Raw genomic sequence first — 18,276 nt, forward strand, 5'->3', positions numbered from 1 at the left:
TTTGCTTTTACTGGTTGAAACGGGACAACGGCCCTTACAGTTGTGGAGGTTAAGGTTGTTGTCAACAAACTGGATTAATTAGAGGGGACAGAGTTATGATCACCCTGTTAAAAGTCTGTTTCGAACTTCACCAGAAGAGTGTTTTTCGTTTTGGGTGGCTGGGTTCTTATCACGCTAGGAATATGGGTTTGCTGGATTATGCAATATGTCCCAATGTAAATCTTTTGGTAACAACCCCCCCCCCCGCCCATCGTGTTTGTTCCTCAGTGACTTTAGTTAATTTTAGGTTACATGATTTAATGAAGTCTAAGGATCTTGATATGCCTGAGAGTCATTGATTCATCAATATGTTAAAAATTGTTATGATACGCTAACCATTTTTACTGATGGGTCGAAGGATAATTTAACTGGGAATATAACGAGCGGTAGTAAATCAAGGCAACTGGACTTGCTGTGTTGTCTAGAAGACGTTTTGCCACTCATCCAAGAGGCTTCTTTCAGTTCTGATCCATGGTGGGTAGTTACCCGACCTTTAAACTCTGAGTTGTTTAAAGGTACAGCCATCACACGAGGGTCATTAAGAGTCAGAGAGGTAATGAGAGGGTCATTAGCCTTTGCATGAATGGAGGTGCGGACTGTTGTGGGGGTGCGAGGGTAGAGATGTTAGGACGACATTATAAGTCGCCGATGCGTGGTGCTGTACTCCCCCCCCCCCCTCCACACACACAGATCAGTACCTACAGTTCGACTCTCCTCACCCATTAGAACATAAGATGGGTTTATCAGAACACTGCATCACCATGCCAAGAATGTCCCCACCAACATTACAGACAAAGACAAGGAGAACAAGTATTTGAGAGAAGCCTCGAAAGCTTGCGGCTACCCTGACTGGGCCTTCATTAAGACAGCATCAGAAACCAGAAGGGACATCACCTCATCAGAGAGAGGTAAGGAGCAGACGGAAAAACATAGTCATCCAGAAAAACTGTTTCAGAAAAACTCACAGCAGGTCATTCTAGCAGTAGGTCAGAATTACCGCTGGAAGATTTTCAAACTTTATTTCATGTTCAAAGTATAGGTTTACACGTATTTTTCTTACGGGTTCCGGCATATAGAGGTGCTGACGTGAATGAGCGGGTTGATTGATTAGCCAAAAAAGCTGTTAGAAGTTCAACTGTGGATATAGACCTTCCACTTACCAATTCAGAAGCTAAGGGATGAGTGGGGTTAAGAATTTAGGATTTTGGCAAGACTTGTGGAAGAATGGGCATAATTGGAGACACCTTTACAGAATACATAAAACTGTTGGATTGATAGGAGAAAGGGATAAAACAAGAAGGGAATTATATTACTCAACTTAGAATTGGGCATAGTATGCTTAATTATTCTTTATATATTGTTAGAAAACATCACTCTGGCGTCTGTAGGTGTTATCATTATGAAACAGTTGAACACACTCTTTTACAATGTACATCTGTACATGTGAACTTCCCATTATTCAGGACATTTACAAAGACAGGTGTGTAAAAAGGCCCCAAAGGATCATTGGGGACCCAAGTCACCCCAACAAACAATCTGCTCCAGCTGCTACTCTCTGGGAAATGGTACCGCAGCATAAAAGCCAGGCCCAAAAGGCTCTGGGTCAGCTTCTTCCACCAGGCCATCAGACTGATTATCTCACGCTGTAACAATTGTAATTCAATGTTATATTGACTGTTGTACATACTATTTATTATAAATTACTACAAATTGCACATTTAGACAGAGACATAACAAAGATTTTTACTCATGTATATGGAGGATGTAAATAATAAAGTCAATTCAATACAAGGTTGAAAGAAAGCAAATGAAGGCTGTACTACTAACTTTGGGGTTGATAGTTTACAGTTAAAAACGTTAAGTTATGGAAATAACTAACTTAATTCATAGTATTGACTTTCATTGTTTACAATCAATAGGGCTTTTTGGGGTAATTTGGTTTTATTTGATAAAGAGCTAATAAGGGTTTTATCTCCCAACACACACACTCCAGTCCAGTCAGTGGCAGTAACGCACCTTTAATTTGGATTGCCAACCACCATTAAAAATCAGAGGAGTAGGAATCTGATAAGAGTTAGCCACAGGAAAAAGGGAGGGACAAGGGGCATTGGGGGTAGACTGGAGAGAAAAGAGGTAAGGGAGAGCCAAAGTGAGGAATTGAAGAAGAGGGAAGGGCGGGGGTGTTAAATTACCAGAAGTTGGAGAAATCAATGTTTATGCCATCAGGTTGGAGGCATGAGAGAGTATGAGGTGTTGTCCCTCCAAACTGAGAGTGGCCTCATCGTGCCAGTAGAGAAGGCCATGGACTGACATGTCAGAATGGGAAACAGGGATTGGAATTGAAATTGCTGCTCCTGGAGAAATCCTGCTTTTTGCAGATGGAGCACTTGACAAAGCAGTCCCCCAGTCTATACCTGGTCTCACCAACGTAGAGAAGGCCACATGGGGAGCACTGGATTCAGTAGACGACCCCGGCAGATTTGCAGGTGAAAGGTTGCTTCACCTGAAAAGACTATTTGGGACCCTGAATGGAGGTGAGGAGGAGGTGAATGGGCAGGTGTAGCACAGGGTTAAGTGCCAGGAGGGAGATTAGCGGGAAGGGACAAATGGACAAAGGAATCACAGAAGGAGCAATCCTCCAACCTGAAACATCAACGATTTATTCATTTCCATAAATGTTGCCTGACCTGCTGAGTTCCCCTAGCATTTTGTGTGTGTTCCTCTGGATTTCCAGCATCTGCAGAACCTCTTGTGTTTATGAGCACTGATTGGAGCTGCAGAGCAGAGAAAATACTCCTGCTCCTTCTATAATAATCAATATGAATTTTACAATAATGTACAAATTCAGAAGTTTAACCATTCTTGCATGCACAAAACATTTACTAATAATAAATGCACAACAAACTCTGGCATTTGGTTCAATTGAAAATAGTTTCACAAGTAGAATTCCGACAAGTTTCAGTTTTTAGCATTTACAAAGTATAGATTTCTATTCCATTAAAAATAATTGAATGTAAGGGGGTGGAGTTACAAAATCAGACCAATTTGGCTCTTCTGACAACATCCCTCAGAGTACAGGCCAAGTCACTTCTTTCAAATGAGGCAAGGTTAATGTCGAGGAAAAGTATGATGTCAATAATAAAAGTACTCCTGGAAAGAATACACAAATCTCCAGATTTTATAAGAGTGAAGGGATCAATATTTGAAGTAAAACTTCAGGTCACCCACTGTAGATCAAGGTTGAGAAAAATCCTTCTGCTGTTATTTGGTCCTGATATTCAAGTTCTGATTTGCAAACAAGACAATAAGTAGGTTCTTGCAGACCTCTTTGCCACTATTAAAAATTCCCTGTTGCAACAGATAGCCACCAGCGATGGTTAACATGATCCTGATAAAACTGCATTTGAAGAGTCAAGTGATCAATGGAAAGCAACCAGTAAGTTAGGGCTGACATCAAACAGGGAAGGAGATTTACACTTTCTATAATGTTGCTCAACATCTTTGGCCCCAAAGAGGAACATGTTAAACTGCAGAATCCCATGTATACAAGAGTTAATGGACATTTTAATATAACATGTGAATACATTTAAGGAACCACATTTTTCCCACTCCTCATTTCTTCCTTGTAATCTGATTTTTCTCCATCTCATGACTACAACTCCTCCTATTTTTATTGGTTCAACTTGCTATTGGCTTGCAGCAATTTACAGCCCAACTTTCTTTTAAAGAGAGCAGAAAATACTGGCAATAATTTTAAAAAAGGAAGGCAGTATACATGGACAAAGAAACAATCAATGTGAAGTCAGTGAACTGGTGAATCTCTGCGCAACCAGTGAGATGCCCTCTGACCCTGTGAGAAAACTTAGCAAATGTTTCATACAATAACACAAGCACAGAGAAAGGTCCTTTAGCCCAAACTCAGCTACAGCAGGGTGCCTTCTCAAACTAGTCTCATTTGCTTGCATTTTGCCCACAACTCTCGAAACCTTACCTATTCAAATGTCTTTTAAACTGTGCAATTGTACCCGCCTCTAACACTTCCTCTGCCGGTTCACTCCACATACCCACCTATGACTTTGTGAAAGACATGACTCTCAGGTCCCCTTAACCTACGCCTTCTAATTTGGGACTCCCCTACCCTGGGGGAAAGGTGGTGGCCATCCAACTACCTACATGCTCTTCTACAGGGAAAACAGTCCCAGTTTATCCATTCTCTACCCATACCTCAAGCTCTCCAGCCTCAGGCAATATACTTTTGAATCCTCTATGCACTCCTAAGCTTAATCACATTCTTCTTATAGTATGGCAACCAGAACTGGACACCCTATTCCAGCTGCAGTCTTGTCAACATCCTCTACAGCTGCAACATGATGTCCCAACTGAATGCCCTGTCCAATGAAAATAAGCATGTCATATATGCTCTCTTTAGATGTGGATCCATCTGCACCACGAAAAGAGGACAAAGTGTTAAAAGCACATGAAGTTAAATTTTTTAACATTATATACATCAGTAATCTTTGAGGCAAGTTTTCACTTTTCCCTAGTCTGCATCCTTGTTAATATCAGTTCTATTACCTCAATATTCACTTATGCCTAATTCCTCATCTGTGAAAGGACCTGATATTTTATATGTATTTTTAAATACAAGCATGCATGTTCATTCAAATAAACGAAACAATATCCATGTGACACACATTGCTGTAATCACATTTAATTATTTTATTCAGTGACAAGAAAACACAATTTTACCAAGTCATTTAAAAGCTGTATCATCAATTTTGGAAAGGGTAAACAAATCTTGCTTCAAATTATTAAAATCAGATAACTTGTGATCAGAAGATGGTTGAATTACGCAGTATTCCCGCTGAAAAATTTCATGCAATAATTTGTTCCATAAAATGCTTAGGACAATGCTTACAACCAAAGACAATTGAGGATCACCTTTATTTTCTCTACAGTTATGTCAATTCTAGCATTATAAATAATGGTCGAAGCATGATCTGATTTACTCATATCAGGAACACGATCAAATAACAAACTAGAATTTCGCTCCCACAATTGTTTTCTGTTCCTAAATTTTTGTGTCAGCAGTAATAAACCTGAAGAAAATCTACTTTATTAAAGTGTGACACAATTAATGAGTTGGGGGAAAAAAAAACATTCCTTATCTATGGTGTGACTGTTTTCCCCCCAAAAGACTGAGCAGCAAACAGTTAATACATTATCCTGCTGAAGTTACAGAGACACCAATTTTCTGGGATGTATGCAATTTGTCCATAACAGCTTTCATGACCAGTAGGAGATTGCTAAAGGAAGCATCACTTCCATAGATCTTAGAAATACAACTTTAAACTCCCTCTACCAGATGCATAAAGCCTTTTTCAAGTGCAGAATATCCCCATATTTTACATTAGTCATCCAGCCACTCAAAAGTTTCAAGCTCAAAGGCTCTACGAGCTCTCCTTCTATCAAATTGCTAACAGCCTATGTTCAAAGGGTGCCTCCCAAAGTTTCTCAACATTACCATTTTCAATAAAAGGTCTAACTAATTATTATCTTATGCAAAATGATTGAAATCCCTCCAAATGAACCAACTCAGTGTTGCAGGAATAAGTGATGCCCAGCCTCAACACTTGTGAACACAATTGTTTGTCTTGATATAATTAAAGGCAAATTCCTTTTATGAGAAACATGTGACAAATCATTGCAGGGGCAACAAAAAATCTCCAACTGCAATTAAAAGGTTCATGTCCTGTGAATTCTAACACCGTGGCATTAAAGATGTCTCAGTCTCTTGGTACAATATTCAAGTCAAGAATTTCCTACAAAAAGAAAGATTAAATCATTTAAATAGATGAAATATACTGAATGTCTTGAATGAATCAGTTACATCAACACTGAATGACACTAAATTATTTTATTGATAACTAAAATGATAAAAGACAGAACAGGAAAGCAATTGGAAGCATCATAATACATGGTCTCTGTTAGGAGTATTAATGCAGGAAAGGATTGAGCTTCCACAGTCAACCTTTCGGAAATGAGGAGCAATTGCAAAATGAATCACTTGTAGATTATTCACAGATTCACAAGTTTCTGTGGTGAACAGCAGTAAGACAAGGCAGGCAAAGACACAACAGGAAACATGGAAAACATTAAATCCTTAGGACTATATGGTCTACAAATTTGAGCTCTCATGGTATTTTGGTATACTTATATGTGGTAGATAGGTTCAGTGAACACCACGTGCAAGTTATCATAACAATTTCAAAGAGGTGGCAACAGTGAAAGCCCAGCTTAAACAGGAAAAGGAGCATCTTTGGAGAGGAATAAAGTGCCGGTGGTTCAGTCCAAGACCTTTCATCAGCAATGATGTCCTAATGAAGGGTCTCAGACTGAAACATCAGCTGTTAATTCCTCTCCATAGATGCTGCCTGACACACTGAGCTCCCCCAGTATGTGTGCGTGTTGCTTTGGATTTACAGCATCTGCAGAATCTCTTAAGTCAAACAAGAGGATGGGAACAATATACTGGGCTGTGAGGTGAAGGAAGGATGCGGAAAAAAAAAGGCGGAAGAGTGAGTAGCATCATCACAAGATTATGTATTTGATAGTTCAATTATCTTGATAGAAGATTAAATATTATTTATACAAACATACATTACCGACCCCCCCACCCCCCGCACCTAATGAAGTGTGACGGTATTGGCAGATAGGACATGCAGTAGCCAACTTCTGAGGAGTCCTAGGAACATCACTGAGATAATGATCAGATAACTGATTTCTTTGAGGATTGGTGGATGAGGACACACATTGACCAGGACACAGATCAACAGCTTGCTTGCTCTTCTTCAAATGGTGGCAGAAAATCACTTACAAGCATGTGACAGAGCAGAGGGGCCTCAGGACCACTCTCCAGCACCATTTCAGTAGAGGAGCTGCAGTATCTACCTATACTTTTATTCTTCACATCCTTGGAGAAGGATTCACAAATTTCTTTACCCTAAAACTCCAGGAAAGAGGTTATATCAGTGGCGAGTTCCAAAGTAGTTGTTGAACACATCATCAGAAGATTGGGAAGAACAGGCAGGAGCACGTTCGCAGATGGAATTCAGAAAGATGAAAGAATTAACAATAAATGTGAATGGGAGTATTCATTGAACTTTTACAGATCAGGAAGATGATATGGTCAAGGGAATATTAAGGGATTTTCCTAAATATGTACCAGAAATTTCTCACAGTACCTCAATCAATTTTTAATAAGAAAGTAATCCCAGATTTGTTTCTGGTGAAATTTATGCAGCAAGCTTCATACTGTCCTAAATGTTAACGATAAAAGATTCAATATTAAATTTTTAAAAGCTAATTAGATAAGAATTTGAAGACAAGTATTTGTAGAACAAGGATGAAGATGGACACATCAGATCATTTTCAAAACGTTGACACAGGCACAAAGGGCTGAATTGTTTCTGCCTATCCCGTATGACTCCGACTGCTGACAATTACTGATATTTAAAACATACCAGTTCTGCTTCAGTCTAAGATGGCAGCAAAATCTTGATGAAGAGATGGCTGGGTTACATTCTGCAACAACTGGAGTGTGGAATGTGGTAGAATCTTTTGCAATTTGGCCTTGCCTTTGAACAGAAACAGGACAATTAGTTTATTAAAGCATTATCAAAGATTTTACTCTGTTTTTTTATACACATCATAGTACTGTAAGAGCATAGTGAAAAGACTGCATCCCACAAAAAAAAACAACACAGAAAGCACAACATCTGAGGAAGTTATACTGGGTGTGAGAAGTAGCTCACAATACTTCATTTTTAACCCTCTTCATCCCAATAATTTAATCCCCATTGTTCAGCTCAAATTTAAGCTCTAACCTAACTGGGTCACCATGGCAAAAACAGACAATTCCTGACGCAGGTTCTGAACATGAAAACATCTACAATTCTATCCTTTCATAGATGCAGCTCAGCCTGCTAAGTTCTTCCAGCAGATTGTTTAATGTTCCATTGGTCACAAACCTCAATACATTCACATCACTGCCAGTATCTTTATCACTGTCAACCCAGAACTAAGTTCCTGTACACCAGTGGTTCCCAAACCTTGGCCCCCAAGCCACATTCCCAGGCCCATCCTCTTCCTTTCCAGCCATTACATTAAAAACTATAAAGAATTTCGTTTTAAGATGCCCAGTGAAAGAAAAATAGGGATTGCAGTGACAATTAATAGCAAAAAATTATTTCAATCTATTTAAAGCTGCAAATAAAATTTCTTTAATTACAGTAAAAATAACTTTCAGCAACAGTTTTACGGTGCACATGAATAGTCCAGCTACTCATTGCCTTTTCTCCTTTCAATGAGACGGGTGGGTTTGGTACGGTGATATCAACTGTTCAACATCAGGTGAATATCCCTCAGTAGGAGTTGCAGGTACCCATGTTCAGTCATTTACAGTCTGTTTCTATGCATTGACAGAAGTTGGGTGACGGCACTGTAACTTCACTCCACTAAATATGATGGTGGAGAGGCACCAAAGAACACCTTTTCCACAGTGCAGCATTTCTTTCTGCAAGCAAAAGTCTTGATATGAGTTTTTTTTAACCTCAGCTTCAGCTCAAGGTCATTTTCTAGCCAGATCAGTTTTTCCACCAGCCTTCCTGGAATTCCTCATTAGAAATATTCAGGAATTGACTTATTACCCAATCTGGATCTTAGATTGAGAGAGGTCCTGAAATCTATCTAACATGTCTTTATGCAGCTCACTCAGGTGGTCTCAGTATACTTTAAGATTACCATCTGGTATTCCTTCTGTCTCTTCCAAATCAGAAAGACTTGGAAATTGGAGAAGGTCGTGATGGCCAGTGTTACACTTAAATAGGGTTAACTTGATCAGATTCACATTTCCTTGTAACTTTACATAGTCTTCATTAAACTTTGCAAATCATTCTGACAGATAAACAATGTCATGCCTAATATTCTTGAGCTGACTACTGAATGAAGCATTTGAGTCTTCAAAGAATTCTATCAGTTTCAAAAAGTGCATAGAAGTGTGTTAGGCAGTTTCCTTTTGAGAGCCATCTGACTTCAGCATGCAACAGCAAGCATTCCAACTGTTCAACATTCTCAATGGAAAGTTCTTGAAATAGTTAAGAATTGGGAGTATGGCACTTGATTTTATTTACCACTGTAATAACAGTACTTAATGATCGGTGCAGCCAATCACTTATGTTTTTTTGCAACAAGATGTCTGTGAATTATATTATAAATGGTAAATATGTTAGGTATGGCTTTTTTCAAAAAAGTAGTAACCTGATAGTGGTGTCCTATCATTAATGATGCCCCGTCTGTTGCACAAGCAGGAACGTTGGTGAGCGGAATATTCTTCTCTTTCAAAAACTGCTCAACAACCCAAAATATCGGAAAAAAACTTTAGAAAAATAGACAGCTATGCACTAGGAAATCCTAGGCAGTTTCTAGAGTAGGTTACACAGTCAGCACAACATTGTTGGCCGAAGGGTCTGTAACGTGCTGTAAATTTCTATGATTCTATTGACCTCCCTTCCCATCGATCTCTAGCCCCCTTGCAAATAACAACTAATAATAACAAATAACAAATAATAAACCATGGTTTCATCTTTTATGAAGTGAACATAACCAAGAAGCAAAAATTCATTGCCTGGCAAAGTTGACTCATCCAACTGCAGGGCAAATTCTGTTGTCCAAAGTATGTTGCACAACATGTGTTTCACGTTCTCTGACATTTCATCTATTTGTCTCTGAGCAGAGATATCACTGAGTGGAAACACTCGTATTATTTGCTTTGGTTACATATACAAAACCATACTCAGAACCTTCCTTACACCTGGTAGAAACAGTTCTTCTTCAATTGTATGGGGCTTTCCAGACTTAGCAATTAGTATGAAGCACGCAAACCATCACTGTTTTGTTGTGAAGTGCCGTCAAACATGTTTTGAAGTATTTTCCATTTCTGAAAGTTTTCATGAAGTGACTGAAAATAAGCCAAGTTCTTAATTGCTTTATCAGAGTATATTTTCTTCCAGTGCTCAAGAAGCCTGGACCATTTCATTGTCTCATTTGAAAAAAATGTTTTCACACAAATAGGCACATTGGTTGCTTGGTGCTAGCATACATCCATATTTCAGATACCTCACATTATACTGTCTACACTTGTTCTTTTTGTTTGATCTGCTCTGCCCTTTTCTTTATGGATTAATGACCATGGTTAAACGCCTGTTGTTTAAGTCCACTCTCAAGCACTGTAATCGATAAAAAGGAAGCCAGTTATGACATCATCGTAGCTCAGGAAAAACCTGATCAATGCCTCAAGGTACATAAAGTGGGCTGCAGAAATGTAGTCAAGACCATTCTAAAGGGCAGATTCTGAACTTTACCCCCATTGAACACCATACAGGAATCGTGTCAGTGTGACTAGAGTATAGGAATTGTACTACAATAGTGAATGGCAGTAATGGCATGGAGTTCTTCAGTCCAGATTTCTCATGCTATGCCAAATTCAGAAGTATCACATTGCTTTTCAACAATTTATAATGCGCTCTGAGCAAAGTCCAAGAGAACGGTGGGTTAGCAAGAGAGGAGGTGATAAGTGATCACTGTAATGAATTATGAGGCACTGAGAATCAAATGCGTATAATAATTAATTTGTTCCTTAACCCCTCAGCTGCTCCTCTTTGCTATCAACTGCCCCCTCATTGCTGCCTTTATCTTTATTACCCCGTTAGAAACTCCCACCGTTCCCAGGCAACTTTGGGAACCACTGCTATTAACCAAAAACACAAGAAATTCTGCGGATTCTGGAAATCTTGAGCGCAACATACACAAAGTGCTGGAGGAACTCAACAGACCAGGCAGCATCTACAGAATAATCAGTCAATATTTCAGGCTGAGACACTTCATCAGAACTGAAAAGGAAGGGAGATGATGCTAGAAACATAGCATCTTCCCCCTTCCTTTTTAATTCTGACAAAGGGTCTTAGCCTGAAACACCAACTATTCATTTCCCTCTCTGTAAGCCAGTCAGTATTATGCCATGTAAATCTGCTTTCAAAGACATGTCCAGTTTCAGCACTACCAGTTACCACCTGACTCTCTAGCTTTCGGAGCCAAATGTTCTCCATCTTTACTTAATAACTAACTGATACACTCTTCACCTTCTGTAAATATTTCCATAAATCCACTCCTTGTAGTTTTCAGAAGGCCTCGAAATGAAGGAAGCAACAAAACACCATATATTTTAGTTAACATGAAATTATTTATCATCCCAGGAATCAACCTGCCTGCTCATATTTAATTGTACATTTTCTGTAAAGTCAGGATGAGTAAAGCAGCCTAATATGATGGGCCTAATTACTGTCTAATTGCCCTATTATTCTGAAGAATATAATTAGTTTTTTGATGATTACACTCATCCTAAATGCAACATATCTTAATTATTACAACAAAGTTATAGCAATAATTCATTATTTAGAGAGCCTTTATTTGAACATCATCACAAATTAACAAAAAGGACCAAAATGAGATTTCCTGCTCAATACTGAAGCTTCCTTCAAATCAAAACACCTCTTAGGAACACAATTTTTAAAAAAAAGCTGAATTATTTTCATGGCAAAAAAGTATGGAGGAGACTAGAATTTCTCTATTTGTTACAACTAATGAGTGGGTGTCCCACGTACTAATTGGCTGTGGTATTGAGAAACCATGTCCAGGCAACATGGCCGCAATTTTAACTTCAGTCACCAATCAGCTGTTTCTTTGCTTGTGGACTTATCAATGCATGATTCACTTGTAATTGATTCAAATGCATCATTTTAACACCACACAGTAAATACATTTGAAGTTTATTTTAAGAGATGCAGCATAGTTACAGACCCTTAAGCCCACACAAACCAATTAGACCCAAATGACCAATTATCCTGCTGACCCATATGTCTTTGGGATTTGGGTGGGCAGCAGAGCAGCTGAAGGAACCCCGCACAGTGATGGGGAGAACAAACTCCACAGAGCCAGTGGTGGGAGCTAAACCCAGGCTGCTGGCACTATAATAGCATTCCGGTATGCTAACTGCTATGTTACTGTACCACCCCAAATTGGGGGGGGGGGGGGGTGGATTTCACAAACTTTGGAAATGCTGGAAACCAAAGATTAAAAAAATCAGAAAATGCTGGAAATATTCAGCATGTCAGGCTGTGGATTTTGGCAGAGTTAAGGCAAGGGTTCTCAACCTTTTTTCTATGAAATGGAGCAACACCATTTAGCAAGGGGTCTGTGGACCCCAGGCTGAGAATTTCTGAGTTACAATGTAATGTCTAAGACTGCTTATCAGAGAAAGTTTGTTTCTTCGTTGCCTGTACTTTTACAATAGTGGAACACACTCCACTTGGTGCACAGAACAGATGTCAAAATGTAGAGAGCTAATTGACAGATTTCATTTCCCTTTACATTTATAAAAGTTAAAATACCATTTGAAGGCTTCCATTGTGATATAGAATGGATTCCAGCTAATTGGGACACATCGGGACCCAGTACATTTTGTCCCAATTAAGCAGCTGTCCCAGTTAACTAGAGTTTCATGGAAATTATTATAAAGGTATAAAATGACAAATTATTGTTTAACTAATTAACAAATTATGTATTTAAATGAAATACAGAACAAATCTCAACACTATCCATACTACAACAGTATTATAAAACTATATAACAGCTCCTAATAGTTACCAATGGAGGAACTCAGTGTATGAAACAATGTTCCTTTCATTAACTCTAAATTTAAAAACTTAGCAAACTAGTGCAGGTAATGGACTGCTTTCATACAACATTTTCAACAATTGCATTCTGCAAATCATCATTTTCGGTTGAACATTCAAGATGATTGTTGACTCCTTCAAATTCTCCATGGTTCCTCACTTGTTTACAGCTTCATTTCCACTCCCAGCTGTTTCTGGTATCCAAGCCTGAATGCTTGAAACCAGTGAGCAAAACAGTTCCGAGTTCTCCGAATAAATAAAAAAAACTATTTGCTCGATTAGTTTCTGTTCTTTCAGAGTTGTCCCAACTAAGCGGCTCCCCGATTAACCGATTGACAAATTAACCAGAATCCACTGTATTTTTACAAAAAACTATATTGGAATTAGTTCAGCTCATGGGTACCTACTACTCAAACCCACATTCTGAACGAGTAGACTCAGCTTAATGTAGCTGGTACTGAGTAGTACCACTCATTAGCTTAAGAAGACTGGCCAGTCTATTCTTTAATGCTGAGAGGCTCAAGAATGGTGGAGAAGTAATGAGAATTAGAATCATCTCTCTGAAAAGTACATGTTAGGTGAATTCAACTGTCACTTTTCTTCCAGATTATGTGAATTCTTTCTTTATCTCAAAGGACTGGAATACAGAATAAATGTGCTTTTACCGCTCAAAGCAAGGGTAAAACTGCATCTGATCTGGGCCAGAACACAAAACGGCTCAAATTTATCAGAAATGCGCAGAGGTTAAATCACATGGTAGGACGCAGAGATGAGAACGTCATCCCGGGAGTTGCTCAAACTAATTTTGACTGCTTCATCATTGATGTGAGGATTTGGTGCAAGCTAGCTTCTGCTGAGATATTACAGAATAGTCGAAACACTCAAAATCTAGCCACCAAGATATCCCAGAGTGTCACTCTTTCTCTCTCCTCCACTTCCAATGTGAGGAAATGTGAGCAAAGGGCTGGACTTAACTTGGTCCATGACAAAGGGAAAAAGTACAATACTAGAAGACTAGTTAAAGGCAAAAAAGTGGACTGTGGAATGTAGATTAGTAATGGCGGGAAGAGGAAAATTACATAATGTCCTCAACTTTGTGGCTCATTATATTTAATTTTGTCTTGCTTACACCGTCAAGCAACACCACAAACCTAATTTCGATTATAATAAAAACAAAGAATGCCAAAGCCATTTAACTCAGGCAGCATGTGTGGAAATGACACAGAGTTAAGATGCTTTGTCAAAACCGGTTATTCTAATATATCTATGTTAGACAGAAAGGTTGAGTAATTCAGGTATTCCATTGATGGTTCAATGGGAGTGAAATTCTATATTTGCCCCCACACAAGACGTGTCATCAATTTGATTAAAAAGAATACATTAAAGGCATTACAAAGCAACACACATAAAACCCTGGATGAACTCAGCAGGCCGGGCTGCACCTATGGAAAAGATAACAGTTGACATTTCGGGACAAGACCCTTCAGCAGGACAGAAGGGAAAAAAAAAGATGAGGACTCAGAGTTAGAAGGTGGGGGGAGGGGAGGAAGAAACACAAGGTGATAGGTAAAACCAGGAGGGAGAGAGGCAAAGTAAGGAACTGGGAAGTAGATTGGTGAAAGAGCTACAGGGCTGGAGAAGGGGGAATCTAATAGGACAGGACACAAGGCCATGGAAGAAAGAAAAGAGAGAGGAGCACCAGAGGGAGGCGAAAAGCAGGCAAGGAGATAAGGTGAGAGGGGGAAAAGGGATGGGTATGGTGACGATAAAGGGGTGGGAGCCATTACCAGAAGTTCCACTATACACTCATGACTGCGTAGTTAAGTATAGCACAAACACCATCTATAAATTTGCCAATGACACCGTTATTGCTGGTAAAATCTCAGATGGTGAAGAGGTGGCATACAGGAGTAATTCTGTGTCTTTGCAGATATGTAGACAACATCCACTGTCTTGCCTTCATCAACGTTCCTAGTAACTTCCTTGAAGTACTCTAGGACTGGTTAGACACGTCTGATCACGCACGAAGACATGCTTACTATCTCTAATCAGCTTCTGTCTATACAAATGCTCATATCCAGTCCCTCAGAATACCTTATAACAACTTTCCCACTACTGTTGTCAGGCTCACCGGCCTATAATCTCCTGGTTTATTTTTGGCGCCTTTCTAAACAGTGGAACAGCACTGGCTATCCTTCAGTCCCTCACCTGTCACCAACGATGATTTAAATATCTTTGGTAGGGCCCTGACAATTTCTGCACTTGCCTCTCATGGGCTCCAAGGGAACACCTTGTCAGACCTGGGGATTTATACACCCCAATTTGCCTCAAGACAGCAAACGCCTCCTCTGTAATCTGTATAGGACCCATGAACTCACCACTGCTTTGCCTCACTTCTCCCGAGTGTGTTCACCTCCCGAGTAAATACAGATACAAAATATCCATTTAAAATCTTTCCCATCTCTTTTAGCTCTACGCAGTGCTTACAATTCTGATCTTCCAGGAGGACCAATTTTGTCCCTTGCAATCCTTTTGTTCTTAACATACCTGTAGAATTCCTTAGGATTCTCCTTTGCCTCGTGCACGAGGGCAGCAGCATGAATGCCCTCCTGTAGCCCTTCTGATTTCTTGCTTCGTTGCATTTCTTGTACTCCCTTGTTCCTACCTGCCTATATCTGTTATACACCTTTTTCTTCCTTAAACCAGGGCCTCAATATCTCTTGAAAACCAAGGTTCTCTACACCTATTATCTTTACTTTTTATTCTGACAGGCACATACAAGCTTTGTACTCTCAAAATTTGACTTTTGAAGGCTTCTCACTTACTCAGTACACCTTTGCCAGAAAACAGCCTGTCCCTATCCACACTTATCAGGTCATTTCTGATACCTTCAAAATTGGCCTTTCTCCGATTTTGAATCTCAACACATGGACCAGATTTATCCTTTTAACATTTCCTTTGAAACTAATGGATGCAAAGTGTTCCCTTACACAAACTTCTGTCACCTGCCCTGTCAAATTCCTTAATAAGAGATCCACTATCACACGCTCTCTCACTGAGACTTCTATATACTGATTAAGGAAACTTTCCTGAACACATCTGACAAACTCAAACTCATCTAGTCCTTTTACCGTATGGGAGTTGCAGTCAACAAGTTAAAATATCGAGCTAAAACAAGTTATGTTTCTTGTAAACGTCTGCAATCTCTCTACCAATTTGTTCCTCTAAATCTATAATATTAACATGGTTATACCTTTCTGACCTACTTCTGTTTCCAACACTTGAGTTAAAGTTTATCACCGCTTACACCAGACAACTTCCAGCAACTCTCCGATCATTCCTACTCTGTTTCAAATGTTTCTCCATCAAATCAGTTCTTACTCCTATATCTAAAAACTGTAGAATTGCTGATATTTAGCCATTCATTTGCTCTTAAGTTAGCAACATAAATCTTTCCCCTGTGTTTAACTATTCACCTCCTGATTTAGTTTTCACTCTTGGCTGCGTTCTCAGCTTTACTCAACTGTTTCTTTAGCAGGGAGGTAGACGGGGGTACAAATTTGGAGAGCACCAAGGAGAAGGGTTGTAATGTGTGAGAGCCCCCAAACCAGCTGCAAATCTGTTCAGCCTGTCCTCTTGAATGATTCTGCGTATTACCACAGCTGCCTGCTCTCCGTGCAGATCAGCCAGGGGGGGGTCAACGTTTCTTTAAGCTGGTCTCGAAGTGGAGCTGCATGGTGGCTGTAGTCGGCGTCGCAGGTCAACGAACACAGATTACACAATCATCACTGACAATTGTTCTGCTCTGTTGTAGGAGATGATGGCACATACTTGGCCACAGTAAGAGATGAAAAGCAGTGGATGTGCATCCACCAACCCCGAAAGGCATGATCAAAACTGTTGTGACTCGCTGTAGAAACGACTGGGGAGCTTGGATCCGCGGAACTGATCTCATCGCACCCTCTTCTGCAGCTGAGCAAAGTCTGGTGCAGTACGGTTCTGAGAAGAACCTTTGACAGGAAAAAAATACAGGGGTGGGGGTTGTTGTGTTTGCACAAATGAACTCCTTTGTGTATTGGCAAGTCTCGCCACCAAGTTGGCAGTGAGGTCGATTAGTTCTGAGAAGCAAGTGGTAGCCACCTCTCGAGTTCCTCTGCTGATCTGACCAATTTAAAACAGCCCTCATCATGGCCACAATCTACCCTCGCGTACTTGCCCAGATTGCTGAGGCACTTAGTGGAGAAGCAACAGCAGCCCCATAAAGCACACACCTGCTCCTTTTCCCAGCAGCACCCTGAACGTTAACCAACTCACCGACATCCCCGTCTGCCACCACTGCCAAATGCAATCCACAGTGAGCCCTTCCAACCAACCACAAGTTCGAATATTTCCATCTCTGGTCCCACAGTAAGAGCAGATAGGTAAAAAAAATTATTAACGCATCACCCCAACAGCCACTAGCAATGTCATCCTGGCCTCGCTCACAAGTTTTAACAGTGTGTTCAAGTGCTAGATTTCAGTGATAATGGCAGTCTCATGATAATTTGTTATCAAGACTCAGGTAGTATAATTGCTCCATGAACTTTATAGGCAAATGTGGTTCCAGCGCTCCTCCTTTTCCCTCTACTTTACATTCAGTAGCATATTTTAGCCACCTTGTTGCAGAAAACCTCCTAACGTGCTGATGTCTGCCACCCCCACTCCCGCCAAAGGTCAGGGCAAGGTCTTTCAAAACTTGCCCCACTCTGCAGAGCTTTATAACTGGAAACAACTGTAAAAACACCAAAAACTTGAAAAGTCAGAGAAACAGCCAAGAGAAGTCATTCACCAACCACTACCAGTCCTGAACCCAGTGATCAACTAATAATCCACTCATAAATAAACAATCTAAAATGTATCATTGAATTGCAAGTTCATGGACGAAAACAAGGCATGAACGAATGAATCAACAAACCCATTCATACTGTGTAATGCTTACCTCTTTTAGCTTTTTATACTGTTATATCTTTGGTGCTTATTTACTTTATTCCGTGACCTTTCTCAATTACTCTTTATCTGTTCCATCAGTTTTAAACAGGGATGTCTAGAGTACATAAAATGGATTTCCAATGTTTGGGAGGCAATTTGTAAATAATACTGTACACACATACTCAGCTTTTACTCAGATTGTTTAATGTAATATGTAATGAGAGCATTTAGCCTTCATCCATCATATTTTCCGAATGATATCAGAGACAGCAGTACAAGATTAAATCACTGTTCAAGTGTCGGTGCAAAATTGCCATCAATATTTACTTACAGGTTTTCAGAGGTCCCAGGAGACACTTGTAAACAGCCTTGTGACTGGACAGCTTGACAATGAAAGCACAGCAGCACAGCCACTGGGAAGCTTCAAAAGGAAAAGGCCCACAAGCACCTTTGGAGCCTAAAGAAACCCCTGGAAAGA

General features: G+C 39.8%; 1 protein-coding gene and 1 long non-coding RNA gene across 4 annotated transcripts in view; one reads left to right on the plus strand and one right to left on the minus strand.

Moving 5' to 3' along the window:
* tert (telomerase reverse transcriptase) overlaps window positions 1-18,276 on the minus strand; it is a 64,797-nt gene that overhangs the window by 1,618 nt on the left and 44,903 nt on the right. Inside the window, exons 15-17 of one of the 2 annotated variants that reach the window (XM_059945283.1) lie at window positions 18,130-18,267; window positions 7,563-7,676; window positions 4,744-5,861 (exon numbers count right to left, since the gene is read on the minus strand). In XM_059945283.1, coding sequence (XP_059801266.1) covers window positions 7,573-7,676; window positions 18,130-18,267 — 242 coding nt within the window. In that variant the 3' untranslated portion in view covers window positions 4,744-5,861; window positions 7,563-7,572. Of the gene's footprint in view, window positions 1-4,743; window positions 5,862-7,562; window positions 7,677-18,129; window positions 18,268-18,276 lie in introns of those variants that run through there. The other variant, XM_059945284.1, reaches the window with a different exon arrangement.
* LOC132378401 (uncharacterized) lies at window positions 605-18,266 on the plus strand. Of its 2 annotated transcripts, none has more exons than XR_009507026.1 (3): window positions 605-947; window positions 16,645-16,811; window positions 18,132-18,265. It is a non-coding gene; the product is annotated as an uncharacterized LOC132378401 (long non-coding RNA). The 2 variants fall into 2 exon arrangements; XR_009507025.1 differs by having other exon boundaries at window positions 606-947; window positions 16,645-16,816; window positions 18,132-18,266.

Source organism: Hypanus sabinus, chromosome 20 (genome assembly GCF_030144855.1).
Source record: "Hypanus sabinus isolate sHypSab1 chromosome 20, sHypSab1.hap1, whole genome shotgun sequence".
NCBI classification, from domain to species: domain Eukaryota; kingdom Metazoa; phylum Chordata; class Chondrichthyes; order Myliobatiformes; family Dasyatidae; genus Hypanus; species Hypanus sabinus.